The sequence below is a fragment of the Myodes glareolus genome, chromosome 8 (genome assembly GCF_982192425.1).
Source record: "Myodes glareolus chromosome 8, mMyoGla1.1, whole genome shotgun sequence".
Taxonomy (NCBI): Eukaryota; Metazoa; Chordata; class Mammalia; order Rodentia; family Cricetidae; genus Myodes; species Myodes glareolus.
Window position 1 is genome coordinate 70191456 of NC_142033.1, and position 23464 is coordinate 70214919.

The 23464-nt window shown below is 52.7% G+C and overlaps 1 protein-coding gene across 1 annotated transcript in view; it reads right to left on the reverse strand.

Annotated features, from left to right (window-relative positions):
- The window catches only part of Ablim2 (actin binding LIM protein family member 2), a 98256-nt gene extending 80507 nt beyond the window's left edge, over positions 1–17749 (reverse strand). Inside the window, exons 1-3 of the mRNA XM_087909093.1 lie at positions 17639–17749; positions 5118–5261; positions 917–1100 (exon numbers count right to left, since the gene is read on the reverse strand). Of these exons, the coding sequence (XP_087765219.1) occupies positions 917–1100; positions 5118–5261; positions 17639–17663 (353 nt within the window). The 5' untranslated portion in view covers positions 17664–17749. The remainder of the gene's footprint in view (positions 1–916; positions 1101–5117; positions 5262–17638) is intronic.
- Positions 17750–23464: the final 5715 nt, after the last annotated feature.

The following is a 23464-nucleotide window of genomic DNA, read 5'->3' on the forward strand; positions in this document are numbered from 1 at the left end:
AGGGAGGAAGGAAGAAGGGACCTACTGGGTGGGAGGGAAGGAGAAAGGAGAGAATAAAGGAGCTACCATACTCCTGCTTCCTGCTGGAGACTGGGGGACCACGGAGCTACCCACAGGGTCTGCTTCCCCCTTCTGAAGGCATCTAAGGAGCTGAGGTTCCAGGGCCAGAGTCAATGCCTGTAGAGCCCGGGGCCCAGCACCCATGGGCTAAATGGATGATGGAAAGAGGCCATGACAGAAATAAGGAATAACAGGCTGAGACACCTCTGGGGCAGGATCGGGAGCCTGGGGTGCAGGTTGGGGGTCCAGGGATGCTGGGAACAGGTGGCAGTGGTGAGGATCAGGCAGAGAGCAGTCATTTGTGGAGTCCAGAGCCATCACGGTGGCTGGGTGGGTTTGAGGACAGTAATGTGTGAGACTTCTGTGGATAGGGGCATGTCATCTGCAGGTGGGGACATAGGAAGTAGAGCCTTGGCCTGTGGGAGTGGGTGAGCAGGAACAGACTGCCACCTGGGCAGGCATAGCAGGAAGCAATGTAGAGACCAAGGCCAAGGGTAAGCTAGGGAGGGCCACCTTGGAAGCCAGGGGTAAGAGGGCTTACTGTGTGGTTGGGTGGTGGCAGCTGGGACCTGCCAGGAGTCAAAAGATGGTAGAATACAAGAGGGCAAGAAGGGCAGTAAGGGCTGTGGTGGGATTGAGCCTGGGAAGCTAGAACACCTGGAGGAAGTGCACAGAGATGGTGTGCAAAGACTGGTCCTTGCTTTTGCTTTCCCTTGAACCTGCTCTGGATGACCCCCAAACAAACTGCTGTACCTCCCTGTGCCTGGTGTGTGAAGATGGAGTGGAGCCAGGGCTCGGGGTAGAGGGGCCAGAAGGAGGGGGCAGAGGTCGGCAGGGCAGAGGCTGGGCCACCCACCTGCAGACAGCGCACACGAAGCAGTCAGGGTGATAGGTCTTGCCAAGTGCTGACACCACTTCCCCTTCAATGAAGCGGTCGCAGCTGAAGCAGCGAGTGCCATAGAGCCGCTGGTAGTCACGTGTGCAGATGTGTTCACCCTGTCGCACGAAGAAGCCACCCTCAGCCAGGTCACAGCCACACGCTGGGGAGAAGATCAAAGGCTGGATTAGCAGGCTGACCAACTCACGTCTCAGGGCCAGCAGATCTGACCCCAGCCCACCTGATCCAAGGTCCTACAAATCCAAATGCCTAAGGTTACCCAGGATGGTGCTCCAGGGACAGCCACAGGCTTCCCTGCTAGCCTAGAATCGTGTGTGTTTTTCTTGTGGAAGTTTCCAGAAATAGACACTGAGAAACTGAGGGCAGGACCAGCTTCCCACCATTTCTAGGGCGTGAAGAGACTCTTAGACCTCTAAGACCTTGTGAGCCCCTTCAAGCTGTTCCAGTGCTAGAAGAATGGGTGAGAAGGGGTGTGTGTGTGTGTGTGTGTGTGTGTGTGTGTGTGCGCGCGCATGGTATAGAGAAAGAGAGAGAGAGATGGAGAGGCTGCCCAGCTTTACACTCTGTGCTCTGTTCTGGGTTGCAAGTCCCCGTGGAGGACAGCTGAGCCCATACGTGGCCCCCTAGTCCACAGAGAAACTTCCCAGTGCCTCCCCTTTGCACCCGGTTCTCACAGGTCTCAGCCCCTGACCCCTGTCGCATGGCAAGGCCAGATCCAGAGCAGGAGGGGAAGCCACAGGCTCACTGTGAGACACTAGTTGCGAGTCTCTTGTCTGGACACACAGCTCCAGGGAGCGGAGACTGTTGAGCCTAGTGGAGGAGCAGAGAGGACTGCAGGCTGTGGACTGCTGGTCAGCAACAGCTGGCAGGCCTCAGGTCAATTTCTGGGGACACAGTGTGCTCCTCCCTCACACTCTCCATCCCCAGAAGCACATGCGAGTGAGCCATTCAGCGTCCCAGATAGAATAGCCTAGAAGTTGTCACAACAATGCCACTTGCAGAAACATGGCTGCTGGTACAAACCGAGAGGGACCTCCCATGTCATGTACGAGCATGTACATTCCTTGTCTCAGCCTATGGCTGCTAGATGCCAGCCTGGAGCCTTGCTGGATTCCTTCTCCACACCCAGTCTGGGAATGAAACCCAAGGTTTAATCTTGTCCCACTATAGATCAAACAAATGTTCTTCTATGAGAACAGGCCATGGGGCTGACAGATAGGCACAGGATTATACTGCTGTGCCTTGGAGACAGACAGTCACAAGTATTCAAGGTGCTGACTCTGGGCTGTGTCTGCTTGTCACAGCTGTGCCAACACTGGTCAGCCCTTGAAAGAGGAATGTGTGCAGAGACACAGAGCCGAGAGTCACACTATAAGATAGGGAGAGGGACACAGAGACAGGCCTGCCCCATGCCCTGTGAGACTCTGGCTCCTGGCCCTGCTGCCTCAGCTGCCTCCTGGTTTCTGGCTGCTCTGAGGATCCCAAGGTCACCCCAAGGCAGTGACATCCCAGACCTCTGCTCCTAAAAATAAAAAGTCCAAGTTCACCAGTAACTCAAGTCCTTGGTTGAGACAATGCGCCTCTATCACATTACAGTTTGGAAAGGATCAAGTTAGCAGAGGCCTGGAGGGAGTGGGGAGGTGTTCTTCTTTGACGGACACGAGGGTTGGTAGCAGATGATGAGAGGGCAGGGTCACTTCTTGGAATTCATTCTTTCTTGTGTGTAATTTGTATGTCTTTGTGTGTCTATGGAGGCCAGTGGACAACTCCGATGTCTTCCACAGTTGCTCTGCATGTTTGCTTTTGAAACAGGGGCTCTCAGATTCAGCTGCGCTGGCTGCCTGGTGAGCTGCAGGGAATCCTCCTGCCTCTGCCTACTCACCAGCGCCGGGCTAAGCAGATGCACACTCACACCTAGCTTTTTCTGCAGGTCCTGGGGTTCTGCATCCAGGCTGTAGACAGTGGCTGCTGCTCTCTGTAGGAAAGTCCCCCAGAGCTGACATGCCCTTTTCTCTGGGGATGGGTGGTTTGGAACTGTGTGAGATGACAGGATAGGCTGGCCCTCCAGCCCCCGACTCATGCCCGTTCTGTGGAGCCAGAGGTGCAGGCTTCCCTGGCTATGCTGAGAGTGAGGCGCCCGTGTCATCATCATTTTTTTTTTCTCAAGCAGCTCCAGTCACAGTCCTGGGGTGGCAATCACAAAGGATTCTGGAGCTTTTGTCATGTGTGACAGTGGGGAAGGGGCTAGAAAGATGAGGGGTCATTGTGAGAACGCATCAGGGCCAAGGTGACTGCGATGCCCCTGAAGCCCTCAAATCTGGTGGCTCTTGGGACACCACTGAGAGCCATTGTTGATGCCCTAGGATGAGGCCTCTGAAGGCTGGTATCTGGCTCAGCTGACAGCAGATCCTCAGGGTCCCAGAATGAGACCCAGTAAAAGCTAGCTAAGGCTGTTTCCTGTCACCACCCCACAGGCCATGTTTCTCCTGTGGAGGCTGACCATCCAAAACTGACAGCACCAGGGGTGTTTTGGGGGTGGCCCCTTCTGCCAAAGATTCTCTTTTCAATACTGGGACTTTATACACTGTAGCTGGGCCAGAGGACCAGAGTGGAGCGAGTAAAACTCCTCAAACAGAAGCCCAGGCACCTCTATAGGCTCAGGGGCCAGAGAGGACCTGGAATCAAACCCCTAGATGCTCCTAGTTCTACATCCCCTCTCTAAGGTCAGTCACCAGCCCCTCTCCCTTCCCACACACACACAGATGACTTGGTGGGGTCACCTCCCACCTAGGGCAGCCTTATTCTTGTCTGGCAAATTTCTATCTTCAAGTTACAGCCAAATGTACCTCCTCAATGGACTTCTTTCTGGAAGCCTCTGGACGTTCCCTATAGACCTCTATGTCCCAAGGATTTGACTACTACTTTTTCTGCCCAAGCAATAAGCTTAACATTCCCTCCCCTCACTGAGGGTCACGGTGATGAAGGCAGTGTCAGTCTCCAGACAGCCCTGGAGAACGCCACTGCCAAGTCAGAGGGCACGGGCATAGGACTTGCCCACAGTGCAGGGAAGCATCCATGGGCTCCAAAACACTATCCCTTTAACACTACCAGTTCTGTGAGACTACACGCCGTGCCCAGTAGGTGGGTCCTACTTTTTCTCACATTTCTTGAATGCTGGGTAGAGGTGTGCTTAATCCCCAACATGCACATGAGATGCAGGGCAGAGGGGAAGGTTCCAAACCCAGACAGGTCTGCTGGAGAGGCCTCACACACAGGCACATCCACTGGAGAGGTTGCACACACAGGCACACCTGCTGGAGAGGCTGCAAACACAGGCACATCCACTGGAGAGGTTGCACACACAGGCACACCTGCTGGAGAGGCTGCAAACACAGGCACATCTACTGAAGAGGCCACACACACAGGCATACACACTGGAGAGGCCGTGCACACAGGCACATATGCTGGAGAGACCGCGTACACAGGCACACCTGCTGGAGAGGCCATGCACACAGACACACCTGCTGGAGAGGCCGCACACACAGGCACACACGCTGGAGAGGTTGCACACACAGGCACACCCACTGGAGAGGTTGTGCACACAGACACACCTGCTGGAGAGGCCGCACACACAGGCACACACTGGAGAGATCATGCAAACAGGCACACCCTCTGGAGAGGTTGCACGCACAGCTTCAGGCCCTCTTCTTATCTTCTTGGTATTATTTAAGTTTACTGTGTTTTTTAGGCTACGTTTTATAAGCAAAGAAAAATGAGTGACTTTCATTTAGAATGTTTACAGGGCCACTGCAGGAGGGAGGCAGCATCGGTGCAGCATCCTCCCTGAACACTGCTTACTACTGATTTTGCACAGCCAGCAAAGGCCGCTGACACTCTGTGCAGTGTCCCAGTGGCTCCAGGGTTGGCATCTCTGATTCTGGGCTAGCTGCATGCCTCCACCCCTGCGGACCCAGAGTCTCCCTATCTCCCTGAGAGTACTCCTTTGTCACGCCAGACAGTATTCTGGAAAGACACAGAACTCTACAGATGCTCAGGTGTGACCAGAGAGCTTTCTAGACCCAGAAAGAGAGAGAAGGGTGGCTGGGAAGCCCAGTTTGGAGCACTCTGTGGCCAACCACAAGGCCAAGTACACACTCACCTTTGCACACGAAGCACCTAATATGGAAGTACTTGTTCTGCACGCGCAGCACCTCACCCTTGCACACATTCCCACAGGTACTGCAGAGGATCGCCGTGCTGGCTGGCTTCTCCAGGGGGTCATGAGCAGCCTGGGGCTGCGACACTGTGGGGAGAAAGGGGCCAGGTTAAAGTGAGGGACACTCAGCACAGGGAGAGCAAGCGGGAGGCCTCCTGGCATGCCCCCACCCTCAGCACTGGACCCACATAGCATGAGATGATGGGTCCATCCCCTCCTTCCATCTGGGGTTAAGTGACATTCAAGTTGTATGACATTTGGTAAACCCATTGTGGGCTCTGTGGCTGCTCTACTCAGGGAGCTGTCTTATCCATATCACTACATACTTATCTATGATGTCCCAACATGTCTCTGTGCACTCCTGGAGTAGCAAGACAACCATTGTTCCCTCTGGAAGAGCAACTAACCCTTGTTGCATTCATCCAGTACAATGTCGACACCCAAAGTCTCAGAGGGATATCACCGGCCAGACATCTCAGTGGTCCTGCAACCCTGGGACCTCTAGCCTCTTCTTCAGAGGGCTGCATTCCTCTGAGAGATGGTCCCACATTTCCTTCGAGTCCCAAAACACCAGACTAAACATTGTCAATGATCCGCAAGAGTCAGTCACAGTCAGGTAGGCAGTTGAAGGGGGCATTGGAGACCAGGATTCAAGAGTCAGGGTTGTAGTCCTAAGACCAGGCACAACCAGGTACCAGACCCTGTGGCCTACTAAAGCACCTGCAGATGCCAGCACATGGGATGCTGGGCCATGGTATGGAAGCCTCAGGTCTGCCCCTCAGCAGCCCTGTAACAGGGAAGTATCCAGGAGACTCAAGATTTTACACTAAAGCAAAACTGAGTTTACTAGAGGAACTAAAGAGCCACAGGTCCCAGGTTGCCATACAGGGATCATGTGGGTCTGTGGACAGAAGGAAGGGACTACCAGACCCTGGCCTAGAGAGGCCACACACTCGGTTGATGCATAAATTTGCCACCCCAGTAATGGACCCAGATGTATATTAGGACATTATGGCCATGTATGAGACATTGGGTCTCCTAAGCTCAGACGGGGACTGAGGAGGCCAAGGAAAGGCCATTGGCTGTCCAGCATGGTCTAATATCATCAAAGGACATTTCCTGGGTAGTCAGTTGACACATGATTAAGAAAGAGGTCAGAGAGACACAGTGTAGCTAGTCTTAAGGAGGAAGGACTATGATCCATGAGAACTGGCATCTTCAGAAGCCAGCAAAGGTGATGTGAGGGTTCCACACGCAGTTACGGAAGGAACAGCCACAGCCTCAACTTCAGCCCAGCATAACCTGCCCAGCCTCGGTCCTCCAGAGCTGTCCACCTTCATTAGTATAGCCACAAGACACACACACACACACACACACACACACACACACACACACACACACAGTGGCAGTGATAGAGGAGACAGAGAGGAGCACACTGGCTATCTGCCCCTCTCCCCTCGCAGTGGGCAGGATCTACCACTAGCAACAGCGGTCCACAAGAGTAATCTTAGCCAGCTACTGTCTGAACCATCAAGCTGAGAATGAATGCAGAGCCATGCCCGGGGACTACAGATTCAGTGTGGGGATCCATGGCCTACAGCCACGGGCCAGAGAACCCGGCTCCTTCCACCACACAACCCCGTGGCACAGCCAGCCATGCAGAAGGCAGGTGTTATCTCTAGTGGCATCCTGGGAGCTAAACCATACCTTTGCAGCATGATTCAACAAGCCCAAAATGGGATTGCTCACCTACAGCTGATGCCTGACCTCTGACCCTGTCTCCCAGCTAGGACCAGCCATAGAAGCCTCTAACCTGTCACTCAGACATCTACCTCGAGGTGCCACTTCAGCTTACCCGGGCTGATGGCTTCCGGGGGGCTCTCTTCACCCTCCCTCTTCCACAGGACTTTTCCCACCTCTGTGGCCTATGCTACTCTGAAGGCCACAGTAACAGTGGTGGCCCCTCAGCAGCAGCATGGTGCAGCCCACAGCCCTTGCTGTCACAGGCAGCTGGTCTCTATGCCCACACCCTCCCAGCCAGCACCTTGGCCTGGCCATGGTGGAACTTCTATGGCACTTGCCCCCTCTCTCTTCACTACTGAACTGGATCAGGAATCTCCGTCCATACTATAGAAAGCTGGCAGGAGGCCAGAGAGCCAGGGCCTCTGACTCAGCAGGACTTGGAGAGACTCTGTGTTGCCAGGGCTTTTGGCTATGGATAAGAAGCTGAGTTCGAGTCAATGCTCACAGCTGGTCCAGAGGGGGTCATCCATGTCACTCACCCGAGTCCTGTGTGACTCAGAGATACAGGGTGGGGCAGCGCTCCAGAATGTTTATGCCCTCCCAGTTTGGGACACCAAGGACAATGGGCAGCATCTTCTCCTGATCAGACAAGGCAGGGATTATATGGCCTGAATCTGGCTCAAAGCCAAGGTAAGCAGGAAGTCATCTTCAGATTTTGGGGTCCCGTAGGCTGTGGGGTGAGCTGGTCTGGGATACAGTCTCAGCTCTGCCTCTTGTGGGGTGTGACTTTGAGAGAGTTCCTGTCCATCCTACTCCACTTCCCACCCCCACCCCCGCCTTCTATCTGCCTTTCCATCTGTCCTGCATAGCCACCCACCCTCTGACTTCGAGCTGTCCTTCCATCTGTCCTTTCCAACCACCCACCCTCTGCTCACATCCCTGGTCCTAGGGGAAACCAGGATCAAGGGCATAAGGATTTGCTTAGCAACCAGCCCAGCAAACACTGATGTTTTCCACAACAATGACCACCACGTATTCAGGAATATGTGGGGGCTGGGTGTGGCTCAGTAGCACAGCACTTGCCTAGCGTGCAAAGACCCTGAGTTCCATCCCCAGCACCAGTTAGTTCCTAAGTTACTGGAAATGCATCTGGTTTGAGGGTAGAGCTATATTAAGAGTGTGGATTTGCTGGCCCAATCCCACTCTGCCCACTAGAGCTGCCTGGAGCTGTGGATCTGGTAGTGGTGCTGCCCTCTGGTGGCTAGAGGAAGAGCTGAGCTATCCCAAGAGAAGCTAGCATCCCTCTAGACTAGTGAACTGGTTGCAGATTTTGCCCCTAGTAGGATTCAGCCCTAGAACCTGAGGCAGTTGTGGACTAGCAAGGTCAAGTGTACCCACAGAGAGGTAATAGCAAGCCTGCCCAGCCTGCTTGCTTGCTTCTCATTCCATCCTGTCAGTGTTTCTCAGAGCAGCAGGCAGAATCAGGTCATTTCCAGCTACTTGTGGACAACAAGACAGAGTCAGACAGATAGGAGGACATCGGGAAAGCATAGTCCCAAACTGTCGCATTGGGCATCTATGGGGGGAGGGGGAACAACGACAGGGAGCTGAATGCTGGTAGAGAAGAAGTACTCAGGATGCAGGGGTTTGGTGTGGTTCATCCAGTGACCCTGCCTCCCTAAAACCATGCCAAATATAGAAATGCCCAAACCAAGGCTGAACAATCTGTCCTTGAAGGTTAAAGACAGCCTGGCAACCAGGGGCACATAACTGCTAAGAAAAAGCAATCTTTCCAACTAATAAACTACCCGAACAAAGCCGACAAAGACCCAGGCGCCTCCAAGGCAGACATCTCCTGTCCTTGCTTGGCTTGGGCTGGACAGGGCACAGAGTCCCCCTTCCCTGGCTTCAGGCCAGACACTGTGAAGTCAGTCACCAGGGAACATAACAGTGTAACTTCTTTTCAGCACCCTGCTTAGCTTCAGACCTACAGGGTGCAAAGGGGTCTGTTCAGCCCTCCTGACTCCCCTGTGAAGCCAACATGGTGCTTACCTCACAAGCGAGGAACTTGAGGCCAAAAGCAGCTGAATGGGACATGGTCAGCCATGCCAAGACTTGGAAAGACCAATCAAGAGGGGGTGGGGAGACTGCACAGTGCAATCCTGAGGCTCATAAAAGGGCCAATAATCCAGGGAACCCAGAATTTTTAAACGTCTTTGGTGATTCCAAATCATCCCATAGCTGTTTATCCCAGTGACTTTGGCTGGGTACATGGCTGGGACCTGACTATGTCTGTCCCATCAGAGGGCCTCTCTCTGGGCTGCATTTGGGAGATCAGGCATCATCCAAGGCCTGAAACCCTATATTCTGCTCCACGGGAGTCCAACTTGGGAGGAAGGGGCTTCACAGGGCAGAAGGCCTGCTCCCAGGAGGCTGATCTGGGGCCTGGCATTGGTAGGGCCAAAGATGGAACCTTCGAGCATCTTAGTCCAAGGTGAAGCATCCCCTGCATCTTCCAGAGGAGCAGCTGATAAGGCACCCACACTCCCAGTTTCATCAGACACCAGCTTTATTTCTAGGCATCTATGCTTACTTTTCAGGACCTGTCAATCTCCAGCGTCCCCTGCCAACCCCAGCTCTAGTTCACAGAATCACAGCTGGTGGTTTCTTCTGAGCTTCCTCGTTGTTCCTGGATGTGCACAGGCTCCTGGGAGTCTGAGCTGAAGGCCTCTCAGTCTCCACCTCCGCCTTAAGAGCAAACCCCTGTGCCACTGCCTCTGGAAAGTCCTCCAGGATTTCCCCAGGCTGGCAGGCCTTCACACCTGACAGCATGTGGTGGGCACCTGGGCACAGCATCTGCATGCTAAAGGGTCACTGCCATCTGTCTGTCAACTGCCCCGGACAGGGAAGGCCTTGGAAGGAATCAAGTGAGATTCATCACAGCCTCTGAGGCCCTGACTCAAAGCCTGTCAAGGTGGACTTGAGGGATTGAGATGAGGCAGAAGTCTCTTGTATGCCTCCAGAAGGGTAGCAGAGAAACTCTTGGGCAAGGAAGGTGACTTAGCATTAAGCAGAACTGGATGCCGATCCCCAGAGAGCTACGGAGGGACCGTAGACACATGTCACTAAGGGAAAGCAGCCAATCTGGAAATGCTGCAGCCCATGATTTCCACTACGGTTTTCTGGAAAAGGCAAACCTGGTGACAGTTGGTAAGTGGCTGCCAGATGAGGTGGCGCACGCCTCTAACGCAAGCACTTGAGGCACACGCAGGCAGACCTCCGTTGAGTTCAAGGCCATCATGGTCTCTAGAACCAGTTTAGGGTTGGGAGAGGGGAATGAACTGGGAAACTCTAAGAGCAGTCTGATAACACTGGAAAGGCAGAGGCATGCCATAGTATCTGTCCAAACCCACAGGGCCTACAAAACGAGCATGGACCCTGACTCAGCCATGGACTTGTTGATGGTGTACGTCAGTGCTGTCCCAGCAGTCCTAATGCACATATTGTAGCATTGCAAGAAGTGACAATAGGGGAAAGCCATGCTGGGAACTCTGCCCTTTCTGTCAATCGCAAGGAACTGCTACACCCAAGGCCTAAATACAAGTGTGCAGGATTGTTGCTCCATAATTTCTAGATCGGCTCTAATAGGTGGTTAACAACCTCTTACTGTGATAATAACAGGAAGTGTCAACTCAAGTGGTAGGGATCAGTCACACCAGGCTGTGACTACTTATACTTAAGCCCTGTGTCAATGAACCCCCAGCGCCAGGGAGCCTTGTCAGAGAAAAGAGAACAGGTTATGGGAACCGTCAACTTTAACTCTATCTGTGGGGACAGCACCCACAGGAATTCACTGCAACCCACACCTCTTATCCCCACAGCTGGACTCCGGCTGGGCACCTGCCCTAGAGCCTGGAGAAGCCGAGAAAGTCGGCTGCATGATATCGGAGAAATGGCCAGGCTCTCAAAGCCTGTTTGTATAAACCTGCAAATTGGGGCTAGTCTGAAGAGTTCTGAAGGTCACGCTGAGGCAGAGAAGCGCCCTATAGTGTCTGACAGAGGTGGCATCTGGGAATAGAGCTCCCTCCTGGGCTAAGAGGCCAGAGTTGCCATAGGCTGGGTCAGGAAGGGATTACAGAAAAGGGAAACCATCTCCCCAGGGACCGCAACACCTGCGGCAGGGCCCACACACATTCCTTGAAAGGCTAAGTGGGTATTCTAGGTTCTAAAAGTCCTGCAGTCCCTCCTCATCAAACCTGGAGGTGGCACCATGTATCCCATGTGTATATGTTATCTCCAGCTTCTCCCACGGGATCCAGAGCAAGGATGCCGTCTAAAAGCTCTGCCTTGCCGTTCCCATTGCCCAGTCACCAGCCCATCCTTCAATGATACCAGTCCTTGGGAATTCTGCAAACTCTGCCAACTTCCCTGTATAAGTCAGGCCTGCAGGGCCAGTGCCATGACCCTAAGGACATTAGCAGTTCCCCTCTTCCTTCCTTAATTTTTCTGATTAACACTTCAGACCCTATCCAGTGTGATGAACCACACTGGGCCTTGGAAGACCGCAGTGAGCAAGACAAAAGGTCCTGGTCCTGGACATGCTCCAGTGTGGACCCCACCTCATCAGAAATGGCCAACCACCTTCTATGAGGAGAAGATGGCGGCTGGGGGTGGTCCCAGCTAGGAGAATGACTCAGTGTGGGTCTGAGGTTGCTCTGGAAATCACTGGCAGAGATGGATGTGCCAGCCGGACACCACAGACACTCGTGGCAGGAGGGGCTACATCAGGCACATGAGCTGTGGGGCAGTCAAACTCCTGTTTGACCTGGATGGCCAAGCATTAGCCAAGCTGAAACCCCTTTATTTCAACTCTTTATTCCCTTGCATGGCCTGACTCCCATACTGTATTCCATCCTTGCCTAAGCACCAGTGGTCCCTGGACCCTTGAACAGGGGCCTGGACCTGGCTAATCAGAAGCCCAGGTTGATTATACTTTCTCTTTTCTAGGGTAGGAGGAAGGGTAGGAAAGGTGGGTTAGCCAAAGCGAGGGTTCTTAATGGTTGTCACACTCTAGCAGCCAAGGTAGCTTTGGAGAACCTTCCAGCTGCTGTGTGTATTACACAAACAGCTGCTCTGAGGTTCCTGAGTGTTCTTTGTTCTAAAGATACGAAGCAAGGTTTTTGTGACCAGGCATTTCTCGGTCCCGTGGCTCTGGTTTATCCACAGAGAGGGGTGTGATGTCTAAGTCCCTCTCCCTCTTTCAGGTGGTTCTGTGACAATGAGCTGGGAGGACGCTCTAGGTGGAAGGCCGATATCGCAGCGTGGTGAACCCACGGTAGGCGGGAGAGCCTCTAAAAGTGGCATGGGACGGAGGCTCGGGCTGGGCAGTACCTTCTGGGGCAGAAGAAAGCACACTTTGCATGCTGGCCTGGATCCCTGTGGGTGGCTGTCAACTGACCTGTCTGTGTCCCGCTTCTGCCTCCATACCCATGCCCTTCCAGGGACACAAGGTGTCAACCAGTGTCTCAGGGCGGTGGGGATTCTGAAGGAGCCCTGAACACACCAAAATCCATGATGACCTGCAGAGGACAGCTTAATCTGTGTTACAGGACATGAACAACACGCTGCCATTGTGTGTAGATGCCCAGGGACAGGGTGGGAAGAGGACAGGGTCTCTGGTGATTGTAACAAATCCCCCAGGTTGTAGGGGACAGAGGAAGCCCTGAGTACACGAGGGCCTGAATGAATATGTATTGTTAACATAGGGACAGCCATGTCAGGTACTAAAGTACCATCCCATGGGAAAAGGGCAGAGCCTTCCCTCCTGGTTCAAGTGAAAATGTTGATAACGTGTGCAGAACATGTTCACCATAGCTTTCTCTTCCCTAGATGCTTACAGCTCAGAAACTGTTCCCTATAGCAACTGCTCCTAATGAGATTAGCTGAAGTCCCCACTGCTTGTTCATCTCTCTATAATAACCCTGTCTCTTGGTTCATCCAGGCACAATAACCTCGCTTCTCTGTTCAACACTATATAATAAACATGCTGAGCTTCTGGGGTGTTGAGGCTTCTCCATGAGAAAGCCCAGCCCACCTAAACCCAGCATTTCTGTCTGTCTGTGGGTCTGCCTTTCCCTCAAGTCAAGTCACTGGGAACTGTGCAGGACTGCACCAGAGGCATCGTGGCTGGGTACGTCCCTAAGACACATGGATGAGCAAACATAAGACCTAGGTGCTGCTTGATTGAAAAGGGGTTTTTGCTCTCCAGAAGCATCCTCAACAGCCCCATCCCTTGTCCATAGCAGCCATACTCAGGCCAGCCTCCTGCAGTAGATCCTCCCACCTCCACACACCATGGAGTCACATACAAATGACGCCATCTACCCAGGCTCACCCAACAGCCCTATTACAGAGGCCCTCCCCACCTGGCCACACCCAGATCTCAGACTCTAGCCTCCAGAACTATGTTTCTGAAGTCACCCCGTCTGTGGCACCTTTTGGCAGAACTACAGAAGTCTTACACACCGCCTGTGGGATGGACAACGTTGGAGTGACAGAGTCAAAAGCAGCCTTGTGACCCACCCAACGCCACTCATTACAGAATGTCCACACGACAGTGGCTATACAGGGCTGGCCCATGGTGGGGGTTGGTGAGAGAGAAACAACTGAGGTGGTCTCTTCCAGAGACAAGGTCTGGGAAGAACACAGCTGAGAAGCAGCCTCAGCTGCTCCATCTGGCCATGGCTCCCAGGGAACACTAGCTTCAGCCCTAGCTCTTGCAGCTTCAAGCAGCAGTCAACATCGTCAGCCACCATAACCTGCAGGATGGCATTTCATTGCCAGATGAATCAGCCTCTCAGGACCAAGGGCATCTGCTCTTACAGTAGCGTGCAGATGGTCAGGGGCATGTGGCCATCTTCCCCCACCCAGATCATCAGTGTCCAAGCCATGCAGAAGGCCTGTGGTGGCTTCTGCCCAGTGTGTCTCCATGTCACACCACCTTGTGCTTCAGCAGCAGCAGCAGCAGTAGCTGCCCACAGAGACTCCTCAAATCTAATAGGAAACAGGAAGTGCATCTGGGGCAATCAATTATCTCCTCACAGCCAGGCCCACTCCTGGGCCATTCTGCCACAACCTCACTCAGGGATGCCAACATTTGATTAAACTGGCTCTGTTTACCCGGATGGCTCATTCCAGAATGGGACCTGACAACAGGTATATCCTGGCTATAACTTAGCTGCTCCCACCTCCCCACCAGGCCTCTGTAGATGGGTGGCTAGCAGATAGCACCCAGTCTGGTGGGTGCAGTAGACCATCTGTAAGCCTTCATGCAATCCAAATGGTCCTGGAAGTCTTGGCCTTGAGTTCAACACAAAGTGATGACGGCATAAGCGGCCCCAACTCAGGGCACACCTGAATCGGTAGCGCTAAAATCATCAGCTCAGGGTTGGAGAGGCAGCTCAGTTGGCGCTCACTCAGCTAAAATGCATGAAGCCCTGGGTTTGGCCCCCAGCCCTGTATAAATTGGGTGTGGTGGCATGCACCTGTAAATCCTAGCCCTTAAGAGGATCAGGGGTTCTAGGTCATCTTCCAGTACATGGCAAGTCTGAGGTCAGCCTGGTCTATGTGAGAACTGATGTACAAATAAATGCACTGGACTGGAGCAAACTGGCCATCACCGGCACGGGCTCGTTCAGGTCATGACACCCAAGTTTCAAATGTGCCTGCTAGGTGTGAGCACACAGTTCACATTCAGTTTGGCTTGCCACCAACTAGTGTCACCTATAGGCCATCTAAGGGAGCTTAGAGGGTGCTGTAACCTACAAGTCCATACAGTATGAGACAAGCAGGCAGGGCTGGGCTTTGAAGCTCCCCTGAAGGCTGGTTCCCTAACCCTCTGGCTCCTTCCCCTTGACTTCTTGGCTCTTCTCATGTCCTCCTCAGTGGGTCCAAGGAAGGCTGGTGTTGGGAAGGCATTTCCTGAACAACTAATTAAAGCTGAGATCGGAACTGCTGGCTGGGAACCTGGAAAGTTGACCTATCACCGGGCTGAGGTTCTGACAGGCCATGCCTAAGAAGTAGGCTTCCGGGCAACTTGTGCATGCCAACAGGGTCCAGTCATAGAGCACAAGGTTAATAATAAAGGGTGGACAGGGTACACCAACACTTCATCACGGACTGCCAGCTTGACCAGTCCTGGCCAGGCTAGTTTCCGGAGACACGGAGACAAAAATATCTGTAATTACATGAGTTCACTGTTGTCAGAGACCCAAAGAGAAGCAAGGGTTGAAGGACATGACAGTCCCCAAGGCCTTATGCTGTTGGTGGCCATTCTGATTCTAGGTGCCATAGTAAGGTGAGACTACACAGTGATATCCTCTCCTGGTGTAGAAGCGACACCTGTCCTGGGAGGCCCTGCCTTCACAATCAATGTCCAGAGCCTACGGAGCTCTAGAGGAAGGGATTTATTCAGTTCAAGCTGCTTCGGGACATGGTTGCTTTCACCTCCAACCCTGGGAGGTCCCAACCCCTTATTTTCGACATTCTGGTGAAGTGAGGTGCTGCTTCATTTTGATTGACCTGCCCCTGGTTGGTGCTGTTAAATACAGTTAGATATCTGCCTTGGAGACACAGGCTTCTCCGCCCAGTTTTGAGCTGGCTGTCAGCTGTGATCGCTTTGAGAGCTGCGTGTCTACTCTGGCCGCAAGCTTCCCATCACACCTGTGACCGGTGGCTCCCCTTTCACCCTCCGAGCAGCACCATTGCTGCTTCACAGGGCTCTTTGCAGCACAAAGGGCTTCAGCTCTGACGAAGCCTGATTTCTCTGGGTTTCCCTCTGTAGTTCATGCTCTTAGAGTTATTTCTAAGAAACTGTCGCCCAATACAAGATAATGAATATTTATCTTATTTTTTTATCTTAGCCTTTGCATTTCAGCTCTTTCTATAACTTTCCATAAATAGAACGGCCTCTCCCCTGCCGCTGAGTATCTCAGCAGATGCCGGCTCTCTGTAGTCTTCTCCAAGCTTCTTCCTCTGAGGAGCGGTGGTGTGGTTTGCAGTTGTCCCAGGGTGGGATGTGGTGCTGTGTTCTTGCTATTGCTGTCTGTTCTTTGCCATGGGTGAGCTGAATGCGTCGGCTCCCCACAGAGGAGACAGTCATTTAGGAAATGGACATGGTCACATGTCCCCAGCTCCAGCATCCGCAGCATCTTCAGAATAGCAGGGAAGCAGGGTACTAAAAACCCAGCCACCAGACCCAATCCAGCCAAACTGAGGCCAGGAGTGAGCACTCCTTCCTTGGACCATCTGGTGGAGTAGCTACTGCTTTTCCTTTTGGGAGTGCAATATAATGCAAAATAGCTTTATGTCAACTTGGCATAAGCTAGAGTTATCGGAAAGGAGGGAACCTCAATTGAGAAAATGCATCCATAAGATCTGGCTGTAAGGCATTTTCTTAATTAGCAATTGATGGGGGAGGGCCAAGCCCATCAAGGGTGGTGCCATCCCTGGGCTGGAGGTCCTGGGTTCTATAAGAACCCAGGTTCTATAAGACAGCAGGCTGAGCAAGCCATGGGGAGCAAGCTAGTAAAGCAGTAACCCTCCAAGGCCTCTGCATCAACTCCTGCCTCCAGGTTCTGACTTCCTTTGATGATGAACAGTGTTGTGGAAGTGTAAGCTGAATAAGCCCTTCCCAACTTGCTTTTTGGTCATGGTGTTTCGTCAAAGCAATAGAAACCCTAAGACAAATATCAAGTGTGTGTTGTTTGCACCAACATCCAGGGAACAAGGATATAGGCTAGGGTCCTTGCTGTTGGAAAAACCCTACAGATCAGGATGCCTGGATCCTACTCCCTAGAGACCTGCTAGGCACTGTGCCTGGTTCTCATAGGAGGGTGGGAGCATTGTTAATAGAAGCATGAGCCTGGCCAGAGATGGCTACCCTGAAGCCTGCACAACTGCAACCCATTTCAGACCTCTATTCTGGGTCCAGCTCCTTTCCAATCTCCCCTTCTTTCTGGGCCCCCAGACCTGCCCCACCATGCTCACCCTGGAGGCCATCCTACCAACACACAGCCCTCTAGACTTAATGCCTTAATCTCAGGGGCATGGCATGCCCATACCAGAAGAAGGGACATTCCTATTATAATCCTTAATGACTGGCTTCCTTGGTGTAACTGTCAATGCAGTGAGGCCTGTATACTACAGAACAGTCACAGTGGCCTTGACCCCTTCCCCCATATACTAGTTATCTTTTCACCAGCTGTGACCACCACAGTACTTCCAGACATTGTCAAATGTGCCCCGGGGAACAGCAAGACCCCTTTGATAACCACTGTTTAAAGAAAAGAAAGACTGATGGAGACAGAAGTTGGGGAAGAAGGGAGCAGGCACAGAGAATCCACAGCCCAGCAACTCCACCCCAAACACAGGTCAGAGGTGCTGACCTTCCTTTCTGTGAGCCCCAGTCTCTTCATCTATAAAAGGGGTCACCCACCTCATCCCACACACTGTGAAGGTCCCCCGAGCCTATATACGATTGATATTATAGACACCTATAGGTCTTGGCTTTCACCATGAGATGCCAAGCTGGATAGCACACCCTTCACTCAGGCTCCACCCTCCAAGCTCAACCATGGGTCTCAAGATTGTTCCTTCTAGCTAGAAGCTGAGTCTTCCTCCCTGGCTGACTGGAGTGAATGGACGGCTACTCTGAGCTTTACCTGACCCTCCTCCAGGCATCCCCATGGAGCAGCCTCCTCCGGAAGTGCCAGTGGCGCTCCTTCTAAGCCTAGGCCCAGCAATGTGGAGACTTCAGGCGGCATCTGGGAGAGTGGAGAGCCTCTATGGCATTTGTGGCTGACACATCTCCCAATGGCATGCCAGAGAATCACATGGCAGCTACCACCCCCAGGGCCAAGGCAGGGCAGGGCCAAGCCCTTCCTGGAACACTGAAATAGCATCCTGCTATTTCATCCACATTGCTGCTCCAGAGATGCACCTGTTTTTCAGTATCCGGAAAGGGAACTCTGACAAGGCACTGGCAGGGTGGCATAACTGCTAGCCCCTGGGTTGGTGCCAGGGGCGGTGAGTTTACAACCCCTCGGGGCTCTAGGTAGTAGGGGTCACAGCCTATACCAGTGTTCCCAGATGCCTTAACAGCACCACCAAGGGGCACACATGAAGGTTTACAGCCCTGCTTTCCAGAGCTGTTGGACTATTAAGAGACAGGGAATGCCAAGTGGGAAGAGAGATAACCTAGGCATAGTGAGCCTGGCCTCCGGTGCCCTGTATTCAGGAATGCCAAGTGGAAAGAGTGACAGTCTGGGCATGCTGAGGTCAGTGCCCTGTGGGCAGGCTATCCCAGGGATGCTACAGGCTAAGCTCGGCCCACCCATCCTCCCCACATGCCTGGTACTCACTGAGAAAGGGCATACATAGAGGACCCACAATCTCTACACCTGATATCCACTTTCTACACTCTGTCTGCATCTCCCCCTCATCATAGGAATAACTGTCATGACTGGTGGCCTCAGGGACAGGAACGGAGGACACAAGGAGGGGAAGGAGGCAAAGGTTGTCACAGGTCACCTTCCTGTGGAGTCTGAGCTCTGGGAATCAGTGATGCCCACAGTTGGGGTAGAGATGAGCTTCTGAAGGAGGGCCTGTGAGGAAAGAGAAGGAGAGGAGAGAGAGAAAGCCCCTAGCCTTAGAGTTGAGTCCTGGCTGGGGGTGGAGTTTTATGTCTGCATCCTGCCCCGTGCACCTTGGTGTTGGAGAGAACAGGGTCCTCCTTTAGCTTTCTGAGTGGGACAAGAGGCGGTGTGACATAGACCCAGGAGCATCTTTAAGCCTCCGTCTGGTGTGCTGAAGCACCTGGTCTCTGCTCACCAGTGGGGTAATAGGGCTCCAGGAGTTGACAGTGACTGTCTTATCGGCCACCATGCCTTCCCCACCAGCCATAGCACACGGTCTCCCTGCTTGTCCATTCTCAATCATATGACTCAGCAAGAGAAGTCCCACCTCCAGCTAACTGGCTTAAGCTAGTAAGAAATCTGCATACTCCATTACGAGGGATATGTTTGTTTGAGGGATGAGGGAACGCTGGCCTGGGCTTTGGGGGAAGAATACTCCCCTGTCCCAGGTCCTCCAGGCTGTGCTCCATTTTCTTCCTGAGGCTTTGGGATGAGGATGTGAGGGAGATGTGCTGAAGCACTATTCCTGTGTTCCATGGAACCTTCTGTGCTAATGCAGAAGGTCTCAGAGAGACAGAACTGCACTCCTCACATCTCTAAGCCCTGAGGGTGGAGAGAGGGGCCTCAGCCTCTTGCACTATGTCCTCTGTCATTAGCTAGTGGCTTCCAAACTTCTCACACAAATGGACCTGCACACTGCAAACAGCACACACACACACACACACACATGTGCGTACATTTACCTGCAGTGGGTGGAGTTCACCACTCTAGAATCCACAGCCTCTCACTATTAGGAGTGTTTTCCTGTCCCGTGACTCTGTACAAGCAAGTTCATGTGGTTGGTCTGGACCATGGCTCATGGGCAGAAGTGACCATGTGACCCATTCCTCTTCCAAGCCTGAGCAAGCAAGTCTGGCCACTCCTGCTAAGCCTCTGTGATTGTGGCAGGACATGTGAGGCAACCTGTGGGCCTAGGAGGATGGTGAGAAAAGGAACAGAGGTCCCACACACCCAGCAAAAGCAGCTCATCTCCAGCCCACTGCACACCCTCACAAGTGATAAGAATTCACCATTGGAGCTGGAGAAATGTCTCGTCAGTTTAGAGCACCGGCTGTTCTTACAGATTACCTGGGTTGGGTTCCCAATATTGAGCACCCAATAGTAGCTCAAAACCATCTGTAACTCTAGTTTCAGGGGATCCAATCCCCTCTTCTGACTTCTGTGGGCACCAGGCATCTACATGGTGCATATACATACATACTACATGCAAGTGAAACACTCATACACACAAAGTAAATAAATCTCTTTTTTAAAAAAAGAATTTGTTGTCAATGAATGCCTGTGACCTTGGACTGTTCTGCTGTGGGTATATCAGTGTCCTGGGTCACCCAGGACAAATCGTTGCAGACTAGGTACTAAGTATAACAGTTCTAGGGACCAGAGGCCAAGTGAGGGGTCACTGGGAAGATCAGGAGTGGGTAGGACCAGGCTTCTCTGAACACTCAAGGGGAGATTCCATCCTTGCCTCTCCCAGCTGCTGACTCCCATCTCTGCCTCTGGGGTGATTTTCCTTCTTTGTGGGGCTGACTATACTCTCCCCTTTCTTGTAACTGTCTGTGACAGCACTTGGGGAGAGGGCTCTGGAACATCATCCTCTGCAGTCTCCTGTCTCAGCATTCTTACCCACCTGTAATTCTCCTGTTTTCAAACTAAGATGACAATTGCAGGTTACAGGGCTGGTTGGCTTTTTGTTTGTTTGTTTGTTCGTTTGCTTGTTTTCCAAGTCTCCCATACTTAGCAATGGTTTGACTAATGTGACAGTAAGTGTGTGCTGGGTCCCCTCAAAGCCATACTTGTCCTTATTGTGAGTGATGTGCTCTGCCGTTTCCTATTCAGTTCAACTTCTTATGTAAAGCCTGCTGCCGCGACCCACTAAACTGATTTCATGCCAGAGAACGGGTCGCCACCTGCAGTGCAGAATATTCTATCCCAACCCCCACAGCTGTCCTGGCAGGGTAGGGGCCACAGCCTGAAGAGCAAGTTTCAAGGGAAGAAGTGAGCTGTTTACAAAAATCCACAGTAGAAACTCCACCCCATGCCATCCCACCCGGACACTTCACCTACTCTCCATATTTGGCCTCATGCCAGAGTCCAAGGCTGCTGCCTGTACCCCAACAGCCCATAGGTACCAGCTCAGACCAGGAGCCTGTGTTTCTGAGAGAAAAGCGTTTGTTGAAGGAAACAAAGGTTCGGTATCATGGTGTAGCTGTCCAACTCATCTCTCTCTCTCTCTCTCTCGAGCTCTACTGATGGGTTGAGAAGTGCCCCACCCTAAGAACCCCTTATTTGCATTTTCACACAGCCCACCACAATGTGACACACCCCAGTGTCGTGACTTCTACTGACTTCCAGAAGTATACCTGAACTCGGGATATTTGCATATGCATAACGGGATGGAGGGGACCCTGGCCTAGACCTCAGATTCATTTACCTTACGTTGATCTTCTGCAGTCTGAAGGTAACTTGACATCATATTTTAAATAATTTTGTGCACAAAAATGAAGGTGCATGCTGTGGAATTTTCCATTTGTGGCAGTGAGCAGGAGCACCAAAAGTTCAGGGTTTGGAGCATTTGAGTTTTGTATTTTCAGCTGAGGCACCCTCCAACTAGACTAACAGCTTCACCTTTTTCCCCCCTGGAACTAGCTCTTCTAGACCAGGCTGGCCTCAAACTCACAGAGATCCACCTGCCTCTGCCTCCTGAGTGCTGAGATTAAAGGTGTGCACTATCACTGCCTGACTACATCTTCACGTTTGAACGTGGCTTAAAACAAGTAAATTCAGGTACCAGAAACACTTATGACACCACAGAGATTTTTCAATGTGTCTTTAAAGTAAATAAGACATCGATGGCTTTTCATGGACAAACACACTCGGGATCGGAGGAGCCTGAGACCTTGCCTAGGTGCTGGTAAGGAATGTCAGCCCTGCTCTCTCAAGAACTGGGCTGGGAGACCCACATACTCTCAAAGCCAGGGAACGCCTCACTGCTGTCTTCTCAATCACCACAGCAAACCCACTGCCTCAGCTCTGCCATTTCATTCTCTTACCCAGCACCCTGTGACCTTTTCTTGGGGCCTATCTGTCCACGTGTAGATCAGGGATATGTCCCACTTGGGTTGCAGGAGGCTGAGAAGAAGACACGCTGGGACAAGGCTGGCCCTCGGGGCAGGCCTCTTCTGTCAGTTCCTGTCAATATCCTGGCCAACTGGCACAAAGTCCCATGAATAGCAGGCATTGATTCCCCCACAGATCAGAGAGCAAAGGCATCAACTTGATGAATGCCAGGCCCGCATCTCCTCTGTGACCTAGGGAGGGCCTTTCCCTGTCTCCTTCCGGCCTTATTGGTCACAGGCCATCGGGCTGTCCTTGGCCTGTGGCTGTACCACTCCCATGGCCATACCATGGCCTCCTGGCTCTATCTAGGGACAACAGTCAGACTAGATGGGGCCACCCTACGTCAGGAACTCTTATTGACCAGATGTTTACAGCAGGGCAGAAGCTGGCAATCAGGGAAGCCTCTGGAGCGTGTCCCACCTCCTAGCATCCTTCTTCCTGCTTTCCTCAAGGTGACCTTCAGGCTTGGATCAACCAGAGCCAGGGATCAGTCCCCGCAGCACTCTCTCCTCACACTTTATGGGGCATCCCATTCTCTCTGCCACTACTGACCTCAATCCCTGCCGTCCTGACCTGGGGCCCCCTGTACAAAGGGCCATCTTTGGGTATTCATGAGCCCTCCCAGAACAAGAGGAAACCCCTCATCTCCGCATTTTGAGAACTCAGCATGAACACAGCCCTCCCTCAGTCCCACCCCATTGCCTGTCCTCATTCTCCTTCGCTGTGCACGCCCTGGAGGCCAACCCACCTGTGCTCCTCCTCACCTCAACCAATGCCACTGCGGGAAAGTGAGCCACACAACTCCCCTGAAGAGTAATGCCCAGGGCCCCTAAGGAACCCATAGGTCTTAGCCACAGTGGAATAGAGTCCTGAACCTGGACAGCGGAGCTCCTTAGGCAGATGTCTTCCTCTATGCAGAATACACACTCCTGCTCTCAGCAATGCAGGGAGGGCCTGTGGAGCTAGGCACGGTAGCACAGACAAGGTGTGCATGGTCTCATCCTACATGTCACTCATAGGCTAGGGGTGTGGCAGATGATGGACACATAAGTAACCTGCTAGGCTGACTATGGTCAGTACAGTATGGAGAGGGGAGGAGGTGAGCTCCCGGCTGCCCGAAGGCACTGAGTACAGAGGCAGAGGACCTCTCTAGGGAACAACAGTCACATCAACCTTCAAATGACAACAAGAAGCTGAAGAAGGCAAGGGCAGATGGTAGGGCCCGGCAGCCAGGAGACAGAGGCAGGAGGAGCCCAGGGGAGCCTTGAATACAGGATAAAGGGGTCTCTTATCTTTTTGGTAGGTGGCCAAGGTAATTAAAAGAATAACAGATCTGAAGGGCTAGGGTCTACGCTTCCCCTTCAGAGAGCCTCTCTCTACCACACCCTGCCTCTGAATCCAGCAACAGCTGCCCCAGCCAGGAAGCCACCATCCTGCTGCCCCCCAGCACGCACCCTTCCTAGTCCATCAGCCAGGCTAAAACCAGAGGGGACTCCTCTCCCTGTGTGACAAGATGCAGTCCACTCAGCAGCTGCCATGACAACACAGTCCACACTCCAGCTCCCTCTTGAATCAACAGGGCCATAACAAACAACTGGGCAAAAGGCAAACCAGGAGTAGATGGAAAATCCACAGTCACAGGCCCTCGGGATCCCAGCGCTAGAACATCAGCATGCC